Genomic DNA, 24,980 nt, shown 5'->3' on the forward strand with positions numbered 1-24,980 from the left:
TTCTCGTGTTTTTTTTACAGTAATGCCTCTTGCAGGAAGATATTTTATTGTGTCATCCTCCATAATGCAAAGGCTGATGTTTATCAGGAGGTTTCAGGATATTGGTATCATTCAGGGGCTGGTGAGCAGTCTTATCCTGAGGGCTCTTCCTGTTGAGGCAGAGGAGTTATGTGTCCTGCTGGGTATGATTCTGCACAGGAAACTGACTGGAGTCAAAGAACACTTTAATTTACATTCCACTGACAAAATAATGCATGGGCATATCACTACCTCTGAAAGAAGAGAAGGATGAGAATATAACTCGGTTCACCTTGTCCCCTGTAAATGTATGAAGTTATGTATGTAATAACCAATGACACACTGAAACTTGAAGGCTCCCCTATTGTGTGAACTAGCTATGTAATATCCAGCTGTGTGTATCCACACTGCTCTAACACCAAGGTGTCGCAAGACTGGAGTTTACTTTCAGCACTCCTCCGGCATGAGCGGTCAACAGCCAGCTATTTGTCATGCTGCTGACCAAGGTGTAAAATGGAGTCTGTAGTAGGGGTATGACTTCAACCCTCTCCGATGCCTCACGGTCAAAGCCAGCTGTTTAAAATGTGTCAGTGACACGAAGAGAGCTTTGCCATTATTAGAACCTGCATTGTGGCATACCCCTCAAGAGGTAATGAAAAAGTGACTGGGGATCATGAATGTTTTGTACAATATAACATTTTATTTCTAAATGGATCACATACACTTTAAGCACACATTCATGAGCACAATGACCAACCTTTTCTCACAGTAATAAAATAAAATAGTGTACATACATACTTCAGCCACACCACTGCTCAACACACACCAGATTTACACTTATAGAACAATCACCATTCATAGAGCCCAGTTAAACAGAATAGGTCCACCACAAGGCACAGTTCTGTAATACTGACTTAACAGTATCATGGCACTTATTGGGAAAGAAAAACATACCAGCAGTAACTCCTGTATGAGACAACAGGCCGCGATAATTACATTTCCTGATTGTATCTTATCAGTACAACTTCACATTGCATCAAATACAATAATAAGCATTTGAAAAGAGATACATGAGACAGCAATGTTGAGAAATCAAATGACACGAGTCTTGAATAAAAACATATATTTTGAAGGTACAAAGGAAGTTGAACGTGCATTTTATCATTTGCCTTATTTACTGAGAAATTCATCTACATTTGTATTTCATTTTTTCACAGATGGATGATACCACTCTTACCCTTCAATATGAAGGACATCCCATTGGTCCAATCCCACCACATACTGTATGTATGGAAATCAGGAAGTTCATCTCAATTAGTGTATTTGCTTACGGAAATTCCAACCCTGAAAATGGGCTTATACCAGGTTACAAATTGTCAAACTTAAATTTCAATGGGTATTTGTTTTATAACAGGCATGATATTGAGAAGGCACTAAATTACTTTACACAAGAATCACATGTAAAATAAAACAAACATCAATTGCCTCCGTCTCTCTGATCATATTAAGAAAGTATCTCTATGGTAACCAAATAGCAGTAGAAACAAGCCATGGTCCATATTTCCATACACTTTTTATTTCTTGATGTGCTTCATTGCATTCAAAGCAGCTTTTGACATTTTAAGATAAGCTATGTCACTAGTACTGCTATCCCTCTGCTCCAAGTCTATCCCTGTTATAACTATTCACTGTAGCTGAAAGTCTTCCCTAATTTCACCAGTAGTTGGCACCATTCTCAATTCGGCCCCAGCTTTGCAACCCAGGAAAGAGTCCACTTGATGAGCGTGGACTTCCAAACTGGTCAAACCCCATCTCCAGTAGTTTACTGGAGTTCTTGTGCTCTTCTGGTTTCTTACGCTCAACAGGGGTTTTGGGAAGTGTTTTCACATCCTCTCCATTCCACCCAATTGGTTTGAGAATGTAGTTTTTCCCGTCATTATTGTCCCAGAAAACCTGGTCTTTGCTTTTGAAGCATATGCAGAATTCGACTCTGTTATAAGGAGGTACGTAACGGGGCAGTTTGAAGACAAAGGCGAATGTGTCTGTGTCCTGGCAACTGTAGATGTTGTTCATAAAGGTGCAGTCAATGTCTGTGTAGGTTTTCCATGAGTCAACAGTTACCCGGACATGGACAGATTTCTCAAAGCCAAGGTTTCGGACTTTCACGGTGCCTGTGAGTGACTTATCCTGCAGTGTGCAGTTTTCCAGGCACACAGAGTTCTTCAACAGCCGGTTCCGGAAGGCCAGATAGTCTGCAGCGGGTTGGGGAAAGTCCAGCACCAGGCTTCGCTTGGGGCTGATCTTCAGCTCCATGGTGGCATTTTCCAGGTCTATGAGGTCAAATTGAAAGTTGGTCAGCATGGGCTCCTCATCAAACTTTGAAAAGACGTGGATGGCTGTGAGAGACATGCCTTTGGAGTCGGCAAAGACCACTCTCTTCTTGCCCTTTGAGGTCTTCATGGTTGTCTTGGGGCTCTTCCAGACCAGACTGGGGGCCTCCAGGGGCCTCTGGGAGCTGATGCAGGGCCGTAGGGGCTTGTAGTGGTTTGCCCGGTTCCTGGCCCTCAAGTCCTCATGGGAACTGAGGAAGCTCCGGAGAGGTGGCGAGTGTGTGATGTACATCCGCATAGCGATGTCTACAGGCATAACAGGAACCGGCATTGCTGATGAATTTAATACGTGGAGGACCCTGAGGAAGGAGGAACAAACAGAATGTATTTTAATAAAGTCCTTCAATATTTTATCTTCAGGTCTTTTGAGGTCCTCGAATGTGTTCATCTAAATGTGTTCATTATGCACTTCACTATATTATACAGGTCAATGTCTAGGTACATAACGGGGCCCCGTTACGTATCTACTAAATGTATGTTTTTTTAGTCTCATGATATTACATGGCAGTCAACATTTTTGGAAGAACATCTACTTCACCAGAAAAGTTGTTGCCAACCATAGATTTTTGTTCAGCTGACATGATCGTGCTATTCCTAAAATCTAAATGAATACCAAAACATTTGTAAAATGATCAATACAAGATTTTATTCTGCTTACAAATTGAGAACCCATCCAAATGAGTTATTGCCTTGAACTGCAAACATCTACTGTAAGGCTACATTTAAACACAAAACAATGATCCTTACCTCGTGGCACTCATTTGAAAAATAAAGAGAGGGGTTCCAAGACAGTGATGAATGAACAAGATATGCTTTAAAATGTACTGTAATAACTAGTTTTGTTCAAGTATCTTGTCATGAATTCATAACTTGCAGTCAGTAGTGTTGAGCAGGCATGCCCCCCTTGCTCTCTCTGCAGTTCAGTCTCCCAAGCATGAGAGCCAGTGGTTTCAACTGCCATTTTGAGTCAATTTGCATATTTTGCTCACATAGTTTCTCAAACAACCAATGAAAGATCTGAGGAGTTTAGCTTCAACCAATCAGAGCAAATATGTCTTGGTCTCTAGCCAATCCACATGGAGTTTTTTATTTGAGGGGGGCCAGTTTGGATTCCTCATCCTGACACGTTCTATTTGAGAGTCATTGTAGACCTCTGCTGGTATTGATGATGTGCTGCAGCCAATTCACTATTTCTGGTTTATGTGTTTAAAAGGGGATACCTAGTCAGTTGTACAACTGAATGCATTCAACTGAAATGTGTCTTAATCATTTAATTTAATTTATTTTACTTCACCTTTATTTAACCAGGTAGGCGAGTTGAGAACAAGTTCTCATTTACAATTGCGACCTGGCCAAGATAAAGCAAAGCAGTTTGACATATACAACAAAACAGAGTTACACATGGAGTAAAACATACAGTCAATAATACAGTAGAAAAATAAGTCTATATACAATGTGAGCAAATAAGGTGAGATAAGGGCGGTAAAGGTGAAAAAGGCCATGGTGGCGAAGTACATACAATATAGCAAGTAAAACACTGGAATGGTAGATTTGCAGTGGAAGAAAGTGCAAAGTAGAAATATAAATAATGGGGTGCAAAGGAGCTAAATAAATAAATACAGTAGTTGTTTGGACTTAATTATAGATGGGCTATGTACAGCTGCAGTAATCTGTGAGCTGCCCTGACAGCTGGTGCTTAAAGCTAGTGAGGAAGATAAGTGTTTCCAGAGATTTTTGTAGTTCATTTCAGTCATTGGCAGCAGAGAACTGTAAGGAGAGGCGGCCGAAGGAGGAATTGGCATTGGGGATGACCAGAGAGATATACCTGCTGGCGCGCGTGCTACAGGTGGGTGCTGCTACGGTGACCAGTGAGCTGAGATAAGGGGGAACTTTACCTAGCAGGGTCTTGTAGATGACCTGGAGCCAGTGGGTTTGGCGACGAGTATTAAGCGAGGGTCAGCCAACGAGAGCGTACAGGTTGCAGTGGTGGGTAGTATATGGGGCTTTGGTGACAAAACGGATGGCACTGTGATAGACTGCATCCAATTTATTGAGTAGGGTATTGGAGGCTCTTTTGGAAATGACATCGCCGAAGTCGAGGATCGGTAGGATGGTCAGTTTTACGAGGGTATGTTTGGCAGCATGAGTGAAGGATGCTTTGTTGCGAAATAGGAAACCAATTCTAGATTTAACTTTGGATTGGAGATGTTTGATGTGAGTCTGGAAGGAGAGTTTACAGTCTAACCAGACACCTAGGTATTTGTAGTTGTCCACATATTCTAAGTCAGAACCGTCCAGAGTAGTGATGCTGGAGGGGCGGGCAGGTGCAGGCAGCGATCGGTTGAAGAGCATGCATTTAGTTGTACATGTATTTAAGAGCAGTTGGAGGCCACGGAAGGAGAGTTGTATGGCATTGAAGCTCGTCTGGAGGGTTGTTAACACAGTGTCCAAAGAAGGGCCAGAAGTATACAGAATGGTGTTGTCTACGTAGAGGTGGATCAGAGACACACCAGCAGCAAGAGCAACATCATTGATGTATACAGAGAAGATAGTCGGCCCAATAATTGAACCCTGTGGCACCCCCATAGAGACTGCCAGAGGTCCGGACAACAGGCCCTCCGATTTGACACACTGAACTCTATCAGAGAAGTAGTTGGTGACCCAGGCGAGGCAATCATTTGAGAGTCCACGACTATTGAGTCTGCCGATGAGGATGTGGTGATTGACAGAGTCGAAAGCCTTGGCCAGGTCAATGAATACGGCTGCACAGTATTTTCTTATCGATGGCGGTTAAGATATCGTTTAGGACCTTGAGCATGGCTGAGGTGCACCCGTGACCAGCGCTGAAACCAGATTGCATAGTGGAGAAGGTGCGGTGGGATTCGAAATGGTCGGTAATCTGTTTGTTGACTTGGCTTTTGAAGACCTTAGAAAGGCAGGGTAGGATAGATATAGGTCTATAACAGTTTGGGTCAAGAGTGTCCCCCCCTTTCAAGAGGGGAATGATCGCAGCTACTTTCCAATCTTGGGAATCTCAGACGACACGAAAGAGAGGTTGAACAGGCTAGTAATAGGGGTTGCAACAATTACGGCAGATCATTTTAGAAAGAGAGGGTCCAGATTGTCTAGCCCGGCTGATTTGTAGGGGTCCAGATTTTGCAGCTCTTTCAGAACATCAGCTGACTGGATTTGGGAGAAGGAGAAATGGGGAATGCTTGGGCGAGTTGCTGTGGTGGGTGCAGTGCTGTTGACCGGGGTAGGGGTAGCCAGGTGGAAAGCATGGCCAGCCGTAGAAAAATGCTTATTGAAATTCTCAATTATAGTGGATTTATCGGTGGTGACAGAGTTTCCTATCCTCAGTGCAGTGGGCAGCTGGGAGGAGGTGCTCTTATTCTCCATGGACTTTACAGTGGACTTTACAATTTGCAGGAAGCAAATTTCAGCTTGAAAAAGCTAGCCTTGGCTTTTCTAACTGCTTGTGTATATTGGTTTCTAACTTCCCTGAAAAGTTGCATATCACGGGGGCTGTTCGATGCTAATGCAGAACGCCACAGGATGTTTTTGTGTTGGTTAAGGGCAGTCAGGTCTGGAGAGAACCAAGGGCTATATCTGTTCCTGGTTCTACATTTCTTGAATGGGGCATGCTTATTTAAGATGGTGAGGAAGGCATTTAAAAAAAATAACCAGGCATCCTCTACTGACGGGATGAGGTCAATATCCTTCTAGGATACCCGGGCCAGGTCAATTAGAAAGGCCTGCTTGCTGAAGTGTTTCAGGGAGTGTTTGATAGTGATGAGTGGAGGTCGTTTGACCGCCGACCCATTACGGATGCAGGCAATGAGGCAGTGATCGCTGAGATCTTGAATGAAAACAGCAGAGGTGTATTTAGAGGGCAAGTTGGTTAGGATGATATCTATGAGGGTTCCCGTGTTTACGGCTTTGGGGTGGTACCTGGTAGGTTCATTGGTAATTTGTGTGAGATTGAGGGCATCAAGCTTAGATTGTAGGATGGCTGGGGTGTTAAGCATCTCCCAGTTTAGGTCACCTAGCAGCACGAGCTCTGAAGATAGATGCGGGGCAATCAGTTCACATATGGTGTCCAGAGCACAGCTGGGGGCAGAGGGTGGTCTATAGCAAGCGGCAACGGTGAGAGACTTGTTTTTGGAGAGGTGTATTTTTAAAAGTAGAAGTTCAAATTGTTTGGGTACAGACCTGAATAATAGGACGGAACTCTGCAGGCTATCTCTGCAGTAGAGTGCAACACCGCCCCCTTTGGCCGTTCTATCTTGTCTGAAAATGTTGTAGTTAGGGATGGAGATTTCAGAGTTTTTGGTGGTCTTCCTAAGCCAGGATTCAGACACAGCTAGGACATCCGGGTTGGCAGAATGTGCTTAAGCAGTGAATAAAACAAGTTTAGGGAGAAGGCTTATAATGTTAACATGCATAAAACCAAGGCTATTACGGTTACAGAAGTCATCAAAAGAGAGCGCCTGGGGAATAGGTGTGGAGCTAGGCACTGCAGGGCCTGGATTCTTCTCTACATCGCCAGAGGAACAGAGGAGGAGTAGCATAAGGGTATGGCTAAAAGCTATGAGAATTGGTTGTCTAGGACGTCCGGAACAGAGAGTAAAAGGAGCAGGTTTCTGGGGGCGATAAAATAGCTTCAAGGTATAATGTACAGACAAAGGTATGGTAGGATGTGAATACAGTGGAGGTAAACCTAGGCATTGAGTGATGATGAGAGAGATATTGTCTCTAGAAACATAATTGAGACCAGGTGATGTCATCGCATGTGTGGGTGGTGGAACTGAAAGGTAGGATAAGGAATAATGAGCAGGGCTAGAGGCTCTACAGTGAAATACGCCAATAAACACTAACCAGAACAGCAATGGACAAGGCATATTGACATTAAGGAGAGGCATGCTTAGCCGAGTGATCATAAGGGTCCAGTGAGTAGTGAGGTTGGTTGGGGTCACGGTGATTCAGACAGCTAGCCAGGCCATGGGTAGCAAGCTGGCAGAAGATGGTCTGTTTTTAGCCACCTCGTGCGTTTCCGTCGATAGATTAGTGGGGTTCCGTGTGGTAGAGGGGACCAATCCAATTGGCAAAATAGTTATAGTTATAGGGGCCCAAGAAAATAGTCCGATAGACCTATTAAGATAGCAGCCGATAAGACAGCTAATGGTTAGCAGGCCGCAGATGGGCGTTCAGGTTACGTCGCGACAGACGTAACCCAACCCCTCTGAATCAGAGTTTAAAAATGAAAAAATATGAATGGTGACAGTGAGGAATGTCTTTTAATGGAAACAAATATGATTTTACAGTAGCAAACCTCAGTTTAATGATTTTATCTCCCCCTAGAGATAAAATCAAGTACATTTTGAAAGGTCACTTGGGGATTTTCTTTTGATCAATTGTTTGCAAGAGCGATATTTGTATTTACTGGCTCAATTGGTTTTGGGCCATGGTCATAAATTAACTATTATACATCCTCTAAGACCAAATTAATCGATTTGAATCTCTTTGATACAAGATCTAAAGCCACATTCTAACAATAAGCAGATAATATTATAGTCACGCTGGTCGCCAAACCTACCTTCAATTCTAGATTAAATTGAGGCTACAGTGTCCATAAAGCAGGGTTGTCATGTACGCAGTGTTCCTGCAAATTAGGCTACTTTGAAAAGGATGTCACGTGAAAATTTATTGGTCATGGGTTGCGGGTTTTGGGGCTACTTTTACTACGCACCACGGCCGCTATGGCATTTCTCTTTAAAAAAAAAGATTTCACTGTGACCGCTGCTGCTGACTATCAGGCAGTGAGGCAGGCTGTTGCTGAGTGAGTGAGTGAGTGAGTGAGTGAGTGAGTGAGTGAGTGAGTGAGTGAGTGAGTGAGTGGTGGGGAGAGCCTAAAGGGGTGGGTGTGTGTGAATGTTGAGAAAGCACTGCAGCAGGCAGCTCAGTCCACTATTGGCTGAGTCAGGTGAGTGAGAGGCACCAGAGTAGTACTCTGCAAGTCCAGTGTAGGTACGCTATTTAGATCGTCTTCATAGAAACACCTATTTTTTTATATAACACGACTATTTACACGCAATAACTTATGCGCATCAAGAAATAATGGCAGCAAAGCACTTGAAAATGACTTTGGGTGCCTTAGATCAATTCACTTGGACGTGGTTTAATCTCAATTCTAATGTCTACTTTGCTTATGGAAAACGGTATCAAAAAAATGTTTTAAGCATGCTCAGTTCTTGGGTCTCGGGGCTGCGCAAGTTGAAATTGGAAATGGAAGTTATGGAACTCCCTGGCGTGCTTCTGTTATGAAACTGACATGAAATGTGGATAATGATACATTTGCATCTGTTGGCCATCATATAGTAATTTATACTGTATGCCATTGTAGGCTACCATTTCATACAATAAATATGTTTAAATGATGATATCACTGGAATCATTGCAAATCAATTTGTGCCACTTGTGTAGCCTACCTGGAGCTGGCAAACAGATTTAATAAAAAGCATGTAACTTCAGTTTGTTGTTGTAGCCTTGTGTTATTATGCAGTTATTAATGGCAATGTTTAGTTAATTGAATTTGAAGTTATCAAAGCTCTATCGCAATTGCTAATCAGTTGTTAGAACACATTAGATTGAAGATAGTCAGTCAGATTAGGCTACAGGTGATTGAAATTATGACTCCATCCTCAGTAGCCTATTCTAGCAGGCTATTGGGAACAGAAGCTCTTCTTACCTCGAAATCACCTCGCTATTCATGTTGAAAAAAATTGCCTAACATTAGTCTTTTAAAGTTTGTTCAAGTGTTTCTAGCTTAGAAAACCTATCTGGCCGACCGACTGGTCCTATATATTATTTTAATTGCAGGACACTGTAAAGTCCATTATTCATCTGAAGAGTATGAATTAGGCTGTTTGAAAAGGTTTGACTCAAGTAACCTGAATCCTAAGTTTTGAATCCGAGACAACATATGCCAACATAGCTACTGGAGTAGGTCAACGGATGTGCGCTGGAAAACCTTGGTAGAGCATGGGTGGAGTAGGCATTGTTTGTGCTCATGTGAATTTCCGTTCTTTTTCGGCTTCAGACCAATGCCTACTTCTCACTTTAAACATATATATGTTTTGGTTTTTAAATTAGTATATAGAAATCAGTCATCAAATCACTGTGTGTGTTTTCCTATTCTTTAAATTGAGTGAATATATTTGATGTTTAAAGATTGTTCAGGATGGCAACTTAATTCCCTTCAATATTTGGGCCGTAGCAAGCTCCTTCATCAAAGCACTATTGCAAAACCTTTGTCATATTGTTACAAACTAACATCAATAATTTAAGGATACCTGTGATTAGGGCATGTATAGTGAATGCATTATGTGTTGTAGTTGCCAGTTATTGTGCTCATGGTAGTTCTTTACTCGTAGATTACATTCATGGTTTAATAAATATACACTTGTTAAGATATGGCAAAAAAAATCTAAGAATTGGAAGCAAAGTAAAGTAAAACATATCGGTCACAAAATCCTTCGTGCTGTTGTAAGGAGGACCAAGGCGCAGCGGAAGTGTGGATACTCATATTTTAATTTTCAAAAAAAGGAGTAGAGCATCCACTGAAAAAACAATAAACACCACAGTGACAGTTTTACAGGCATACAAAACGCAGTGTAAAAACAACCACCCACAAACCCCAGTGACAAACAACTCCTACATATATGACTCCCAATCAGGAACAACGATTCCCAGCTGTTCCTGATTAGGAGTCACAAGACACACACAAGACTGCCACGTCCTGGCCCTCAAACTACTACCACAGCTCCATCTGCTGGTCAGGACGTGACAATATCTAGGAATACCAGTATGTCATGAATAGTCCAAATGTTTCTGTATTAATTTTGTCATACTAATAGCTGAGGTAACTACGTTCATTAAATGCTTTATAATCATTCATATAAATTAATTTAATACAAAAAGAAGAATTGAAAGGACACAACCATTTTGGTGGACCTGGCTGAAGATCCATAGTATAACGGCCATTTGGGAGTTGGTGGTGTTGAGTACTGACCCTGAGCATTCAGAGATTTGTATCCCAACCAGAGATGCATATGAGATTTTTGTAATACTGCATGCTCCTCAGTTGGATAGTATAAATATTGCAATGTCCTTATCCCTGACCATTACAGATGATCAATGGGAGTGGGACAGCCCCAGTAGCATCTTTCTCCACAGTGGCTCCACTCACATTAGATAGACACTCACATGGGCCAACACCACTATCAGTCTTCCACTGTGTATTTAGCTTGACCTCCAGCCACATAGTTATTTTAAACAGGTGTGGAATCCGATAATTCATACATATCAGCAATTGCCGATCAAAACTAGCCTATTTGTTTATGGTCAGGGATACTGGATTGAGCAACGTTGCAACACAAACCTGGCAAAAAATGTAGAAGTTCTGACACCCTGAAAGTCCAGTCAATGACTTATGGATTTTCCGACAGGCCAGTTGGCATGGTTAGGTTACTGCCTGCCCACGCACTGACCTTGCAGTGAGTCGTGGCCTGGTGGTCAGGAGAGGATCACTCTTGCTGATTGGCTGAAATCTGTGATATGCTTGGCTGATGAAACATCTCTTTCTTTGCCCTGACACCAGTGGTAATACATGTAAATCATGTTGTAGGCAGTAGCAAGTTGTAGGCAGTAGCACATTGAGGAGAGACTTTGACTTCAACCAAAGGTGTCACGCTCCTTACAGAGTATAACAGAAAATAACAGAATACCAAGCCCCTCTGGGTAGAGAGGGACAATAGACTAGAGAAGCACAGCGTACAGTAAGGGGAAGGTTGTACCACTGAGTGTAATGTGTTGTGACATACTTCAACATTAAATTTGGCAGTCAGTCAGCCTGTGTCTGTTTGAGTATAAAGTGCAGAAGCAGAAGCCAAGAAGTGAATTACAATTTGTCAACATTTTGGGGGAGGTCTTACCTGCTATAAAGTTTTTGCCAAATGTAACATTATACTGGATGCTCATCAGAGATGGCTTTCAATGTTGTCGATGTTGTCATGGCTTAACTTGTGGTGCCCTCTCAACGTCTATGTTTGCTAGATAAACACAGGCAAAACCCTTTAAATATATATATATATAGCATATTCGGAAAAGTATTCAGACCCCTTGACTTTTTCCACATTTTGTTAAGTTGAAGTCTTATTCTAAAAAATGTTAAATTGGTTTTTTTTCTCATCAATCAAAAAATATACCCCATTTTGACAAAGCGAAAACATATGTTTTAAAAATTTTGCAAATTGAAATATAACATTTATATAAGTATTGAGACGCTTTACTCAGTACTTGGTTGAGGCACCTTTGGCAGTGATTACAGGCTCGAGTTTTCTTGGGAATGACGTTACAAGCTTGGCACACTTGTATTTGGGGAGTTTCTACCAATCTTCTCTACAGATCCCCTCAAGCTCTGTCAGGTTGGATGGAGAGCGTTTCTGCACGGCTATTTTCAAGTCTCTCCAGAGATGTTCGATTGGGCTCTGGCTGGGCCACTCAAGGACATTCAGAGACTTGTCCCGAAGCCACACCTGCGTTGTCTTGGCTGTGTGCTTAGGGCCGTTGTCCTGTTGGAAGGTGAACCTTCACCCCAGTCTGAGGTCCTGAGTGCTCTGGAGCAGGTTTTCATCAAGGATCACTCTGTACTTTGCTCCGTTCATCTTAGTAGGGATGGTGGTGCCAGGTTTCCTCCAGACGTGACGCTTGTCATTCAGGCCAAGTTCAATCTTACTTTTATCAGACAAGAGAATCTTGTTTCTCATGGTCTGAGAGTCTTTAGGTGAATTTTGGCAATCTCAAAGCAGGCTGTCATGTGCCTTTTACTGAGGAGTGGCTTCCGTCTGGCCACTCTACCATAAAGGCTTGATTGGTGCAGTGCTGCGGAGATGGTTGTGCTTCTGGAAGGTTCTCCCATCTCCACAGAGGAACTCTGGAGCTCTATCAGATTGAACATCGGGTTCTTGGTCACCTCTCTGTCCAAGGCCCTTCTCCCCCGATTGCTCAGTTTGGCCAGGAGGCCTGCTCTAGGAAGAGTCTTGGTGGTTCCAAACTTCTTCCATTAAAGAATGATGGAGGCCACTGTGTTCTTGGTTACATTCAATGCTGCAGAAATCTTTTAGTATGTTTTCCCAGATCTGTGCCTCGGAGCTCTACAGACAATTCTTTGACCTCATGGCTTGGTATTTGCTCTGACATGCACTGTCAACTGTAGGACCTCATATAGACAGCTGTGTGCTTTTCCAGCATCAGAGCCGGTGTAGTACGATTCGATCTTAGTCCTGTATTGACCCTTTGCTTGTTTGATGGTTCGTCGGAGGGCATAGCGGGATTTCTTATAAGCTTCCAGGTTAGAGTCCCGCTCCTTGAAAGAGGCAGCTCTAGCCTTTAGCTCAGTGCACATGTTGCCTGAAATCCATGGCTTCTGGTTGGGGTATGTACATCCAGTCACTGTGGGGACGACGTCATCGATGCACTTAGTGATGAAGCCAATGACTGATGTGGAATACTCTCCGAAGGCAATGTATACAGTTGAAGTCGGAAGTTTACATACACTTAGGTTGGAGTCATTAAAACTCGTTTTTCAACCCTCCACAAATTTCTTGTTAACAAACTATAGTTTTGGCAAGTCGTTTAGGACATCTACTTTGTGCATGACACAAGTAATTTTTCCAACAATTGTTTACTGGCAGATTATTTCACTTATAATTCACAGTATCCCAATTCCAGTTTGTCAGAAGTTTACATACGCTAAGTAGACTGTGCCTTTAAACAGCTTGAAAAATTGGCTTTAGAAGTTTCTGATAGGCTAATTGACATCATTTGAGTCAATTGGAGGTGTACCTGTGGATGTATTTCAAGGCCTACCTTCAAACTCAGTGCCTCTTTGCTTGACATCTTGGGAAAATCTCAAGACCTTATAAGAAAAATGGTAGACCTCCACAAGTCTGGTTCATCCTTGGGAGCAATTTCCAAACGCCTGAAGGTACCACGTTCATCTGTACAAACAATAGTACGCAAGTATAAACACCATGGGACCATGCAGCCGTCATACCGCTCAGGAAGGAGACACGTTCGGTCTCATAGAGATGAACGTGCTTTGGTGCGAAAAGTGCAAATCAATCCCAGAACAACAGCAAAGGACCTTGTGAAGATGCTGGAGGAAACAGGTACAAAGGTATCTATATCCACAGTAAAAGGAGTCCTATATCGACATAACTTGAAAGGCCGCTCAGCAAGGAAGAAGCCACTGCTCCAAAACCACCATATAAAATCCAGACTACGGTTTGCAACTACACATGGGGACAAAGATCGTACTTTTTGGTGAAATTTCCTCTGGTCTGATGAAACAAAAATAGAACGGCTTGGCCATAATGACCATCGTTATGTTTGGAGGAAAAAGGGGGAGGCTTGCAAGCCGAAGAACACCATCCCAACCGTGAAACACGGGGGTGGCAGCATCATGTTGTGGGGGTGCTTTGCTGCAGGAGGAACTGGTGCACTTCACAAAATAGATGGCATCATGAGGAAGGAAAATTATGTGGATATATTGAAGCAACATCTCAAGACATCAGTCAGGAAGTTGAAGCTGGGTCGCAAATGGGTCTTCCAAATGGACAATGACCCCAAGCATACTTCTAAAATTGTGGCAAAATGACTTAAGGACAACAAAGTCAAGGTATTGGAGTGGCCAGCACAAGGCCCTGGCCTCAATCCCATCGAAAATTTGTGGGCAGAACTGAAAAAGTGTGTGCGAGGCCTACAAACCCGACTCAGTTACACCAGCTCTGTCAGGAGGGATGGGCCAAAATTCACCCAACTTATTGTGGGAAGCTTGTGTAAGGCTACCCGAAACGTTTGACCCAAGTTAAACAATTTAAAGGCAATGCTACCAAATACTAATTGAGTGTATGTAAACTTCTGACCCACTGGGAATGTGATGAAAGAAATAAAAGCTGAAATAAATCATTCTCTCTACTATTATTCTGACATTTCACATTCTTAAAAAAAGTGGTGCTCCTAACTGACCTAAAACAGGGAATTTTTACTAGGATTAAGTGTCAGGAATTGTGAAAATGTATTTGACTAAGGTGTATGTAAACTTCCGACTTCAACTGTATCTCTTCAATGCACATAAATCATGTATGGAAAGTATGTTATGATTTATGAACTATGTTGTGATATTGACCAATCATTTGGAAAATACACTGTAAGCAGTTCAGTAAACACTGTAAAAGGTTAGTATACAATCATGTGCATTGAATTCTCAGCATTGCTGTCACGTCCTGACCCTAGTAAGATGTCATTTTCTATAGTAGAGTAGGGCAGGGCGTGACAGGGGGTGTTTTGGGTTGATCTATGTTTTATATTTCTATGTTTAGGTTCTAGTTTGTCTATTTCTATTTTGGGATTGTTTGGGGTTGATCTCTAATTGGAGGCAGCTGATCCTCATTGCCTCTGATTAGAGATCATATTTAAGTAGGGGTTTTTCTCATTGTTGTTTGTGGGTTATTATCTTTTGTGAGTGTGTTTGTTCCTCCTGCGTCACGGTTTGTTGTTTTACTATTTTCAAGTTATTTATGTATTGCATTAAGTTTCACGTTGAAATAAATATGTGGAACTACGAAAACGCTGCATCAAACAGCCATGACAGAATAACCTACCATAAAAGGACCAAGCAGCGTGGAATGGAGCAGCAGGTGAAATGGACTTGGGAGGAAATTTTGTACGGGGAAGGACCCTGGAGTCAGGCTGGGGAGTATGGCCGACCGAAGGAGGAACTGGAGGCAGCGAAGGCAGAGCGGCGTTACTATGAGGCGCTGTACAAGCCACGAGGCAAGTGCGAGAGGCAGCCCCCCCAAAAAATTGGGGGGTGGGGGCACACGGGGAGATTGGCAGAGTGAGCCAACTCCCCGTGCTTACCGTGGGGAGCGGGTGACAAGGCAAGCACCGAGCTATGCAGTTTATGCGCACTGTATCGCCCATACGCTTTCACAGCCCGGTGCGCTTGGTGCAAGCTCCTCATCGTTGTCGGGCTAAGATTGGCATTCAGCCAGGAAGGAGTATGCCTGCACAGCATTCCTGGTCTCCAGTGCGCCTCCATAGCCCATTGCGTCCTGTGCCTGCTCCTCGCACTCTCCCTCCAGTGCGCCTCCATAGCCCAGTACGTCCTGTGCCTGCTCCCCGCACTCGCCCTGAGGTGCGTGGTACTAGTCTGGCACCTCCTATGCCAGCCCCACGCATCAGGCCTCCAGTGCGCATCCATAACCAGGTACAGCCAGTGCCTGCTGTGAGCACTCGGCCCTTAGTGCGTCTCCCCAGTCCGGTGAGACCGATTCCTGCTCCTCGCACTATTCCTCCAGTTCGCAGCCATAACCCGGTACAGCCAGTGCCTGCTGTGAGCACTCGGCCCTTAGTGCGTCTCCCCAGTCCGGTGAGACCAATTCCTGCTCCTCGCACTATTCCTCCAGTGCGCATCCATAACCCGGTACAGCCAGTGCCTGCTGTGAGCACTCGGCCCTTAGTGCATCTCCCCAGTCCGGTGAGACCTATTCCAGCTCCTCGCACTCTCCCTCCAGTGCGCCTCCATAGCCCAGTATGTCCTGTGCCTGCTCCCCGCACTCGCCCTGAGGTGCGTGTTACTAGTCTGGCGCCTCCTATGCCAGCTCCACGCATCAGGCCTCCAGGGTGCCTGCCCAGTCCGGGGTGTCCTGTTCCTGCTCCCCGCACTCGACCTGAGGTGCATGTTACCAGTCTGGCGCCACCTATGCCAGTCCCACGCATCGGACCTCCAGTGCGCATCCCTAGTCCGGAGCCTCCAGCGATGCTCCTCAGCCCGGAGCCTCCGGTGACGCTCCTCAGCCCGGAGCCTCCTGCAACGCTCCTCAGCCCGGAGCCTCCGACGACGCTCCTCAACCCGGAGCCTTCAGCGGCGGTCCGCAACCCAGAGCCTTCAGCGGCGGTCCGCAACCCAGAGCCTTCAGCGGCGGTCTGCAACCAAGAGCCTTCAGCGGCGGTCTACAGCCAAGAGCCTTCAGCGGCGGTCTGCAGCCCAGAGTTTTCAACAGTGGTCTGCAGCCCAGTGTCTTCAGCAGCAGCCGTTAGCCCAGAGTCTTCAGTGGCGATTGGTGAACCGGCGCCTCCAGCGATGATCCATGGTCTGGTTCCTCCGGACATACAGAAGCGGGGGGATCAGCGGGCGGTGGGGGTACTACGCCCGGAACCAGAGCCTCCGCCATAGACATTAGTCACCCACCCTACCCTCCCTTTGTGTTTTGTGGTTGTTTTTTGTTTGTTTGCATTCTGAGTCTGCACCTTTGTGGGGGGGGGGTACTGTCACGTCCTGACCCTAGTAAGATGTCATTTTCTATAGTAGGGCAGGGCGTGACAGGGGGTGTTTTGGGTTGATCTATGTTTAGGTTCTAGTTTGTCTATTCCTATTTTGGGATTGTTTGGGGTTGATCTCTAATTGGAGGCAGCTGACCCTCATTGCCTCTGATTAGAGATCATATTTAAGTAGGGGTTTTTCCTCATTGTTGTTTGTGGGTTATTATCTTTTGTGAGTGTGTTTGTTCCTCCTGCGTCACGGTTTGTTGTTTTCCTATTTTCAAGTTATTTATGTATTGCATTAAGTAAATATGTGGAACTACAAAAACGCTGCATTTTTGTCCGCTCCTTCAAACAGCCGTGACAATTGCAGATAAGGTATATGAGGGTTATGATTGACTGCGCTGTCAATCCCATACAGACACACTTTGAATCTAGGTTACTCACACCCTAATGTAACGTAGGCTGATACTTACTACTGCATTGGCTGAGGGCAAATAAAGTGTTCTTTAGTAGAGGTGGCCATCAGCCAGCAACACCCGCTCCATGTATTTTTTCAAATGTATCTGTAATCTGATTACAATATTTTTTGCTGGTTTCATAACTGATTACAGTTACAGCTTTTGTTGTAATCAGATTACATGTGACTGATTACATGTAATCAGTTACTTTCCAACCCTTCCCCCACCTCTATCAGCCAACCCTCTCTCTACCACAGGAGGTTGCTGAGGGGAGAATGACTCATAATAATGGTCGGAACAGAGCAAATGGAATGGTATCAAACACCTAGAAACCATGTGTTTGATGTATTTGATACCATTCCACTAATTCCACTCGAGTCATTACCACAAGCCCGTTCTCCCTAATTAAGGTGCCTCCCACCTCCTGTGCTCGCTACATCTCACACTTTCTCTCTCTCCCTTCCTCCATCCCTTTATCCCCTATCTCCCTCTTTCTCTCTCTTTCCCCCTCTCTCCTCCCTGTCCTCTCTACAGGTCAGTTATCAAGCACCATGATAGCCTCAGCAGACTATCAACAGGACCATGTCGTATCAGTTTCTATTCTCTACTCGTCTGCTGACCCCACCGCTGGCACGGTTAATCAAGTCCAAGGAAAGTAGGTCAAGGCTGGGCAGGGCTGGGCAGGTGCCATGGCTTCAAGTGTGGAAACTCCACAGGTGCAGTTAGGCTAAAAATAGACAGAGACATTCCATAGCATGGCAGGCTGATTGATGGGTGATTTATGGATGATTTCTACTTGCAGGGGCAGACAATGATTTTCAAAGGTTCTTGACATATCCATCTAGAGGTGTTATCTATGGGTAAATTATCCAGTTTAGTAGAAAGTTAGAATTTCTTTTTGGGTGGAAAACAGTGCTACCGAGCAATACTCAGGTGCTGGGGAAAGTGTACACGCTTCTGTATTGCATATTTCCTGTTATTTCCTTCGTGGGCGGCAGGTAGCCTAGTGGTTCGAGCTTTGGGCCAGTAACCAAAAGGTTGCTAGATTGAATCCCCGAGCTGACAAGGTAAAAATCTGTTCTTCTGCCCCTGAACAAGGCACTGTTCCTAGGCTGTCATTGTAAATAAGAATTTGTTCTTAACTGACTTGTCTAGTTAAATAAATAACAAAAATGTATTCAGCCATGTAAGAATGGGAATACTATAAGATACTGTAAGTACTTTCCAGCACCAACCCAACATCCACATATGTGAAAACGGCAGGTTTCATGTTTGTTAGTAATCATCTGGAAACACTGATGACATCATCTGTTGTGCATTAAGTTATTTTAACCAACTGAGCGGCACAAGTCTCTTTACTAACATTGGTCTGCTCATAGATGATGTCATCAGTGTTTTTGGATGATGTTGAGGTTGAAAAGTGGTAAAATGTCCCTACATAGCAACTACAGTGCCTTCAGAAAGTATTAACACCCCTTGACTTTTTTCACATTTTGTTGTGTTACAGCCTGAATTTAAAATAGATTAAATTGAGATGTTGTGTCGTTGGCATACACACAATACCCCATAATGTCAAAGTGGAATTATGTTTCTAGAAATGTTTACAAATTAATAAAAAATGAAAACCTGAAATGTCTTGAGTCAATAAGTATTCAACCCTTTTGTTAAGGCAAGCCTAAATAAGTTAAGGAGTAAAAATGTGCTTAACAAGTCACATAATAATATGCATGGAATCGCTCTGTGTGCAATAATAGTGTTCAACGTGATTTTTAAATGACTACCCCATCTCTGTACCCCACACATGTAAGGTCCCTAAGTCAAGGAGTGAATTTCAAGCACAGATTTAACCACAAAGACCAGGGATTTGTTCCTATTGTTCGCAAAGAAGGGCACCTACTGGTAATTGCATCATTTCTATCAGGTTAACCTCAAGTAGTTGTCAGTGCTCCGTTAATATTTCACTTACGGAATGTTTAACCGACTAGCATGTGCGGTTTACTGGATGTTTCAAGGCGAGTCTGATATGATATAGAGTAGTGAATGCTTCTCGTGTTTTTTTTACAGTAATGCCTCTTGCAGGAAGATATTTTATTGTGTCATCCTCCATAATGCAAAGACTGTTGTTTATCAGGAGGTTTCAGGATATTGGTATCATTCAGGGGCTGGTGAGCAGTCTTATCCTGAGGGCTCTTCCTGTTGAGGCAGAGGAGTTATGTGTCCTGCTGGGTATGATTCTGCACAGGAAACTGACTGGAGTCAAAGAACACTTTAATTTACATTCCACTGACAAAATAATGCATTGGCATATCACTACCTCTGAAAGAAGAGAAGGATGAGAATATAACTCGGTTCACCTTGTCCCCTGTAAATGTATGAAGTTATGTATGTAATAACCAATGACACACTGAAACTTGAAGGCTCCCCTATTGTGTGAACTAGCTATGTAATATCCAGCTGTGTGTATCCACACTGCTCTAACACCAAGGTGTCGCAAGACTGGAGTTTACTTTCAGCACTCCTCCGGCATGAGCGGTCAACAGCCAGCTATTTGTCATGCTGCTGACCAAGGTGTAAAATGGAGTCTGTAGTAGGGGTATGACTTCAACCCTCTCCGATGCCTCACGGTCAAAGCCAGCTGTTTAAAATGTGTCAGTGACACGAAGAGAGCTTTGCCATTATTAGAACCTGCATTGTGGCATACCCCTCAAGAGGTAATGAAAAAGTGACTGGGGATCATGAATGTTTTGTACAATATAACATTTTATTTCTAAAAGGATCACATACACTTTAAGCACACATTCATGAGCACAATGACCAACCTTTTCTCACAGTAATAAAATAAAATAGTGTACATACATACTTCAGCCACACCACTGCTCAACACACACCAGATTTACACTTATAGAACAATCACCATTCATAGAGCCCAGTTAAACAGAATAGGTCCACCACAAGGCACAGTTCTGTAATACTGACTTAACAGTATCATGGCACTTATTGGGAAAGAAAAACATACCAGCAGTAACTCCTGTATGAGACAACAGGCCGCGATAATTACATTTCCTGATGGTATCTTATCAGTACAACTTCACATTGCATCAAATACAATAATAAGCATTTGAAAAGAGATACATGAGACAGCAATGTTGAGAAATCAAATGACACGAGTCTTGAATAAAAACATATTTTGAAGGTACAAACATATATTTTGAAAGTTGAACGTGCATTTTATCATTTGCCTTATTTACTGAGAAATTAATTTACATTTGTATTTCATTTTCATTTTTTCACAGATGGATGATACCACTCTTACCCTTCAATATGAAGGACATCCCATTGGTCCAATCCCACCACATACTGTATGTATGGAAATCAGGAAGTTCATCTCAATTAGTGCATTTGCTTACGGAAATTCCAACCCTGAAAATGGGCTTACACCAGGTTACAAATTGTCAAACTTAAATTTCAATGGGTATTTGTTTTACAACAGGCATGATATTGAGAAGGCACTAAATTACTTTACACAAGAATCACATGTAAAATAAAACAAACATCAATTGCCTCCGTCTCTCTGATCATATTAAGAAAGTATCTCTATGGTAACCAAATAGCAGTAGAAACAAACCATGGTCCATATTTCCATACACTTTTTATTTATTGATGTGCTTCATTGCATTCAAAGCAGCTTTTGACATTTTAAGATAAGTTATGTCACTAGTACTGCTATCCCTCTGCTCCAAGTCTATCCCTGTTATAACTATTCACTGTAGCTGAAAGTCTTCCCTAATTTCACCAGTAGTTGGCACCATTCTCAATTCGGCCCCAGCTTTGCAACCCAGGAAAGAGTCCACTTGATGAGCGTGGACTTCCAAACTGGTCAAACCCCATCTCCAGTAGTTTACTGGAGTTCTTGTGCTCTTCTGGTTTCTTACGCTCAACAGGGGTTTTGGGAAGTGTTTTCACATCCTCTCCATTCCACCCAATTGGTTTGAGAATGTAGTTTTTCCCGTCATTATTGTCCCAGAAAACCTGGTCTTTGCTTTTGAAGCATATGCAGAATTCGACTCTATTATAAGGAGGTACGTAACGGGGCAGTTTGAAGACAAAGGCGAATGTGTCTGTGTCCTGGCAACTGTAGATGTTGTTCATAAAGGTGCAGTCAATGTCTGTGTAGGTTTTCCATGAGTCAACAGTTACCCGGACATGGACAGATTTCTCAAAGCCAAGGTTTCGTACTTTCACGGTGCCTGTGAGGGACTTATCCTGCAGTGTGCAGTTTTCCAGGCACACAGAGTTCTTCAACAGCCGGTTCCGGAAGGCCAGATAGTCTGCAGCGGGTTGGGGAAAGTCCAGCACCAGGCTTCGCTTGGGGCTGATCTTCAGCTCCATGGTGGCATTTTCCAGGTCTATGAGGTCAAATTGAAAGTTGGTCAGCATGGGCTCCTCATCAAACTTTGAAAAGACGTGGATGGCTGTGAGGGACATGCCTTTGGAGTCGGCAAAGACCACTCTCTTCTTGCCCTTTGAGGTCTTCATGGTTGTCTTGGGGCTCTTCCAGACCAGACTGGGGGCCTCCAGGGGCCTCTGGGAGCTGATGCAGGGCCGTAGGGGCTTGTAGTGGTTTGCCCGGTTCCTGGCCCTCAAGTCCTCATGGGAACTGAGGAAGCTCCGGAGAGGTGGCGAGTGTGTGATGTACATCCGCATAGCGATGTCTACAGGCATAACAGGAACCGGCATTGCTGATGAATTTAATACGTGGAGGACCCTGAGGAAGGAGGAACAAACAGAATGTATTTTAATAAAGTCCTTCAATATTTTATCTTCAGGTCTTTTGAGGTCCTCGAATGTGTTCATCTAAATGTGTTCATTATGCACTTCACTATATTATACAGGTCAATGTCTAGGTACATAACGGGGCCCCGTTACGTATCTACTAAATGTATGTTTTTTTAGTCTCATGATATTACATGGCAGACAACATTTTTGGAAGAACATCTACTTCACCAGAAAAGTTATTGCCAACCATAGATTTTTGTTCAGCTGACATGATCGTGCTACTCCTAAAATCTAAATGAAAACCAAAAACTTTGTAAAATGATCAATACAAGATTTTATTCTGCTTACAAATTGAGAACCCATCCAAATGAGTTATTGCCTTGAACTGCAAACATCTACTGTAAGGCTACATTTAAAGACAAAACAATGATCCTTACCTCGTGGCACTCATTTGAAAAATAAAGAGAGAGGTTCCAAGACAACGATGATTGAACAAGATATGCTTTAAAATGTACTGTAATAACTAGTTTTGTTCAAGTATCTTGTCATGAATTCATAACTTGCAGTCAGTAGTGTTGAGCAGGCATGCCCCCTTGCTCTCTCTGCAGTTCAGTCTCCCAAGCATGAGAGCCAGTGATTTCAACTGCCATTTTGAGCCAATTTGCATATTTTGCTCACATAGTTTCTCAAACAACCAATTAAAGATCTGAGGAGTATAGCTTCAACCAATCAGAGAAAATATGTCTTGGTCTCTAGCCAATCCACATGGAGTTTTTTATTTAAGGGGGGCCAGTTTGGATTCCTCATCCTGACACTTTCTATTTGAGAATCATTGTAGACCTCTGCTGGTATTGATGATGTGCTGCAGCCAATTCACTATTTCTGGTTTATGTGTTTAAAAGGGGATACCTAGTCAGTTGTACAACTGAATGCATTCATCTGAAATGTGTCTTAATCATTTAACCCAACCCCTCTGAATCAGAGAGTTTAAAAATGAAAAAATATGAATGGAAACAGAAGTGAGGAATGTATTTTAAATGGCAAAAAATATGATTTTAGCAAATCTCAGTTTAATGATTTTGTCTCACGCCGGTCGCCAAACCTACCTTAAATTCTAGATTAAATTGAGGCTACAGTGTCCATAAAGCAGGGTTGCCATGTACGCAGTGTTCCTGCAAATTAGGCTACTTTGAAAAGGATGTCATGTGAAAATGTATTGGTCATGGGTTGCGGGTTTTGGGGCTACTTTTACGTCGCACCGCGGCCGCTATGGCATTTCTCTTTAAAAAAAAAGATTTCACTGTGACCGCTGCTGCTGACTATCAGGCAGTGAGGCAGGCTGTTGCTGAGTGAGTGAGTGAGTGAGTGAGTGAGTGAGTGGTGGGGAGAGCCTAAAGGGGTGGGTGTGTGTGAATGTTGAGAAAGCACTGCAGCAGGCAGCTCAGTCCACTATTGGCTGAGTCGGGTGATTGAGAGGCACCAGAGCAGTACTCTGCAAGTCCAGTGTAGGTACGCTATTTAGATCGTCTTTATGGAAACACCTATTTTTCCATATAACATACTTACATGCAATAACTGATGCGCATCAAGAAATAATGGCAGCAAAGTACTTGAAAACGACTTTGGGTGCCTTAGATCAATTCACTTGGACGTGGTTTAAACTCAATTCTAATGTCTACTTTGCTTATGGAAAACGGTATCAAACAAGCATGCTCAGTTCTTGGGTCTCGGGGCTGCACAAGTTGAAATTGGAAATGGAAGTTATGGAACTCCCTGGCGTGCTTCTGTTAAGAAACTGACATGAAATGTGGATAATGATACATTTGCATCTGTTGGCCATCATATAGTAATTTATACTGTATGCCATTGTAGGCTACCATTTCATACAATAAATATGTTTAAATGATGATATCACTGGAATCATTGCAAATCAATTTGTGCCACTTGTGTAGCCTACCTGGAGCTGGCAAACAGATTTAATAAAAAGCATGTAACTTCAGTTTGTTGTTGTAGCCTTGTGTTATTATGCAGTTATTAATGGCAATGTTTAGTTAATTGAATTTGAAGTTATCAAAGCTCTATCGCAATTGCTAATCAGTTGTTAGAACACATTAGATTGAAGATAGTCAGTCAGATTAGGCTACAGGTGATTGAAATTATGACTCCATCCTCAGTAGCCTATTCTAGCAGGCTATTAGGAACAGAAGCTCTTCTTACCTCGAAATCACCTCGCTATTCATGTTGAAAAAAATTGCCTAACATTAGTCTTTTAAAGTTTGTTCAAGTGTTTCTAGCTTAGAAAACCTATCTGGCCGACCGACTGGTCCTATATATTATTTTAATTGCAGGACACTGTAAAGTCCATTATTCATCTGAAGAGTATGAATTAGGCTGTTTGAAAAGGTTTGACTCCTAAGTAACCTGAATCCTAAGTTTTGAATCCAAGACAACATATGCCAACATAGCTACTGTAGTAGGTCAACGGATGTGCGCTGGAAAACCTTGGTAGAGCATGGGTGGAGTAGGCATTGTTTGTGCTCATGTGAATTTCCATTCTTTTTCGGCTTCAGACCAATGCCTACTTCTCACTTTAAACATATATATGTTTTGGTTTTTAAATTAGTATATAGAAATCAGTCATCAAATCACTGTGTGTGTTTTCCTATTCTTTAAATTGAGTGAATATATTTGATGTTTAAAGATTGTTCAGGATGGCAACTTAATTCCCTTAAATATTTGGGCCGTAGCAAGCTCCTTCATCAAAGCACTATTGCAAAACCTTTGTCATAATGTTACAAACTAACATCCATAATTCAAGGATACCTGTGATTAGTGTATAGTGAATGCATTATGTGTTGTAGTTGCCAGTTATTATGCTCATGGTCATGGTAGTTATCTTTACTCGTAGATTACATTCATGGTTTAATAAATATACACTTGTTCAGAT

The 24,980-nt window shown here is 43.0% G+C and overlaps 2 protein-coding genes across 2 annotated transcripts; both read right to left on the minus strand.

Annotated features, from left to right (window-relative positions):
- Nucleotides 1-696: 696 nt before the first annotated feature.
- Nucleotides 697-3,357, minus strand: LOC115193661 (protein phosphatase 1 regulatory subunit 3C-B). The gene is made up of 2 exons (XM_029752529.1): nt 3,156-3,357; nt 697-2,707 (listed from the first exon to the last, which is right to left on the minus strand). Exons 1-2 carry the CDS (start codon nt 3,167-3,169, stop codon nt 1,732-1,734), a joined length of 990 nt encoding a protein of 329 aa, XP_029608389.1. The 5' UTR covers nt 3,170-3,357; the 3' UTR covers nt 697-1,731.
- Nucleotides 3,358-19,997: 16,640 nt separating this feature from the next.
- Nucleotides 19,998-22,640, minus strand: LOC115193662 (protein phosphatase 1 regulatory subunit 3C-B-like). Its single transcript, XM_029752530.1, has 2 exons — nt 22,471-22,640; nt 19,998-22,022 (listed from the first exon to the last, which is right to left on the minus strand). Exons 1-2 carry the CDS (start codon nt 22,482-22,484, stop codon nt 21,047-21,049), a joined length of 990 nt encoding a protein of 329 aa, XP_029608390.1. The 5' UTR covers nt 22,485-22,640; the 3' UTR covers nt 19,998-21,046.
- Nucleotides 22,641-24,980: the final 2,340 nt, after the last annotated feature.

The sequence above is a fragment of the Salmo trutta genome, chromosome 5, assembly GCF_901001165.1.
Source record: "Salmo trutta chromosome 5, fSalTru1.1, whole genome shotgun sequence".
In the NCBI taxonomy this organism is placed as follows: Eukaryota; Metazoa; Chordata; class Actinopteri; order Salmoniformes; family Salmonidae; genus Salmo; species Salmo trutta.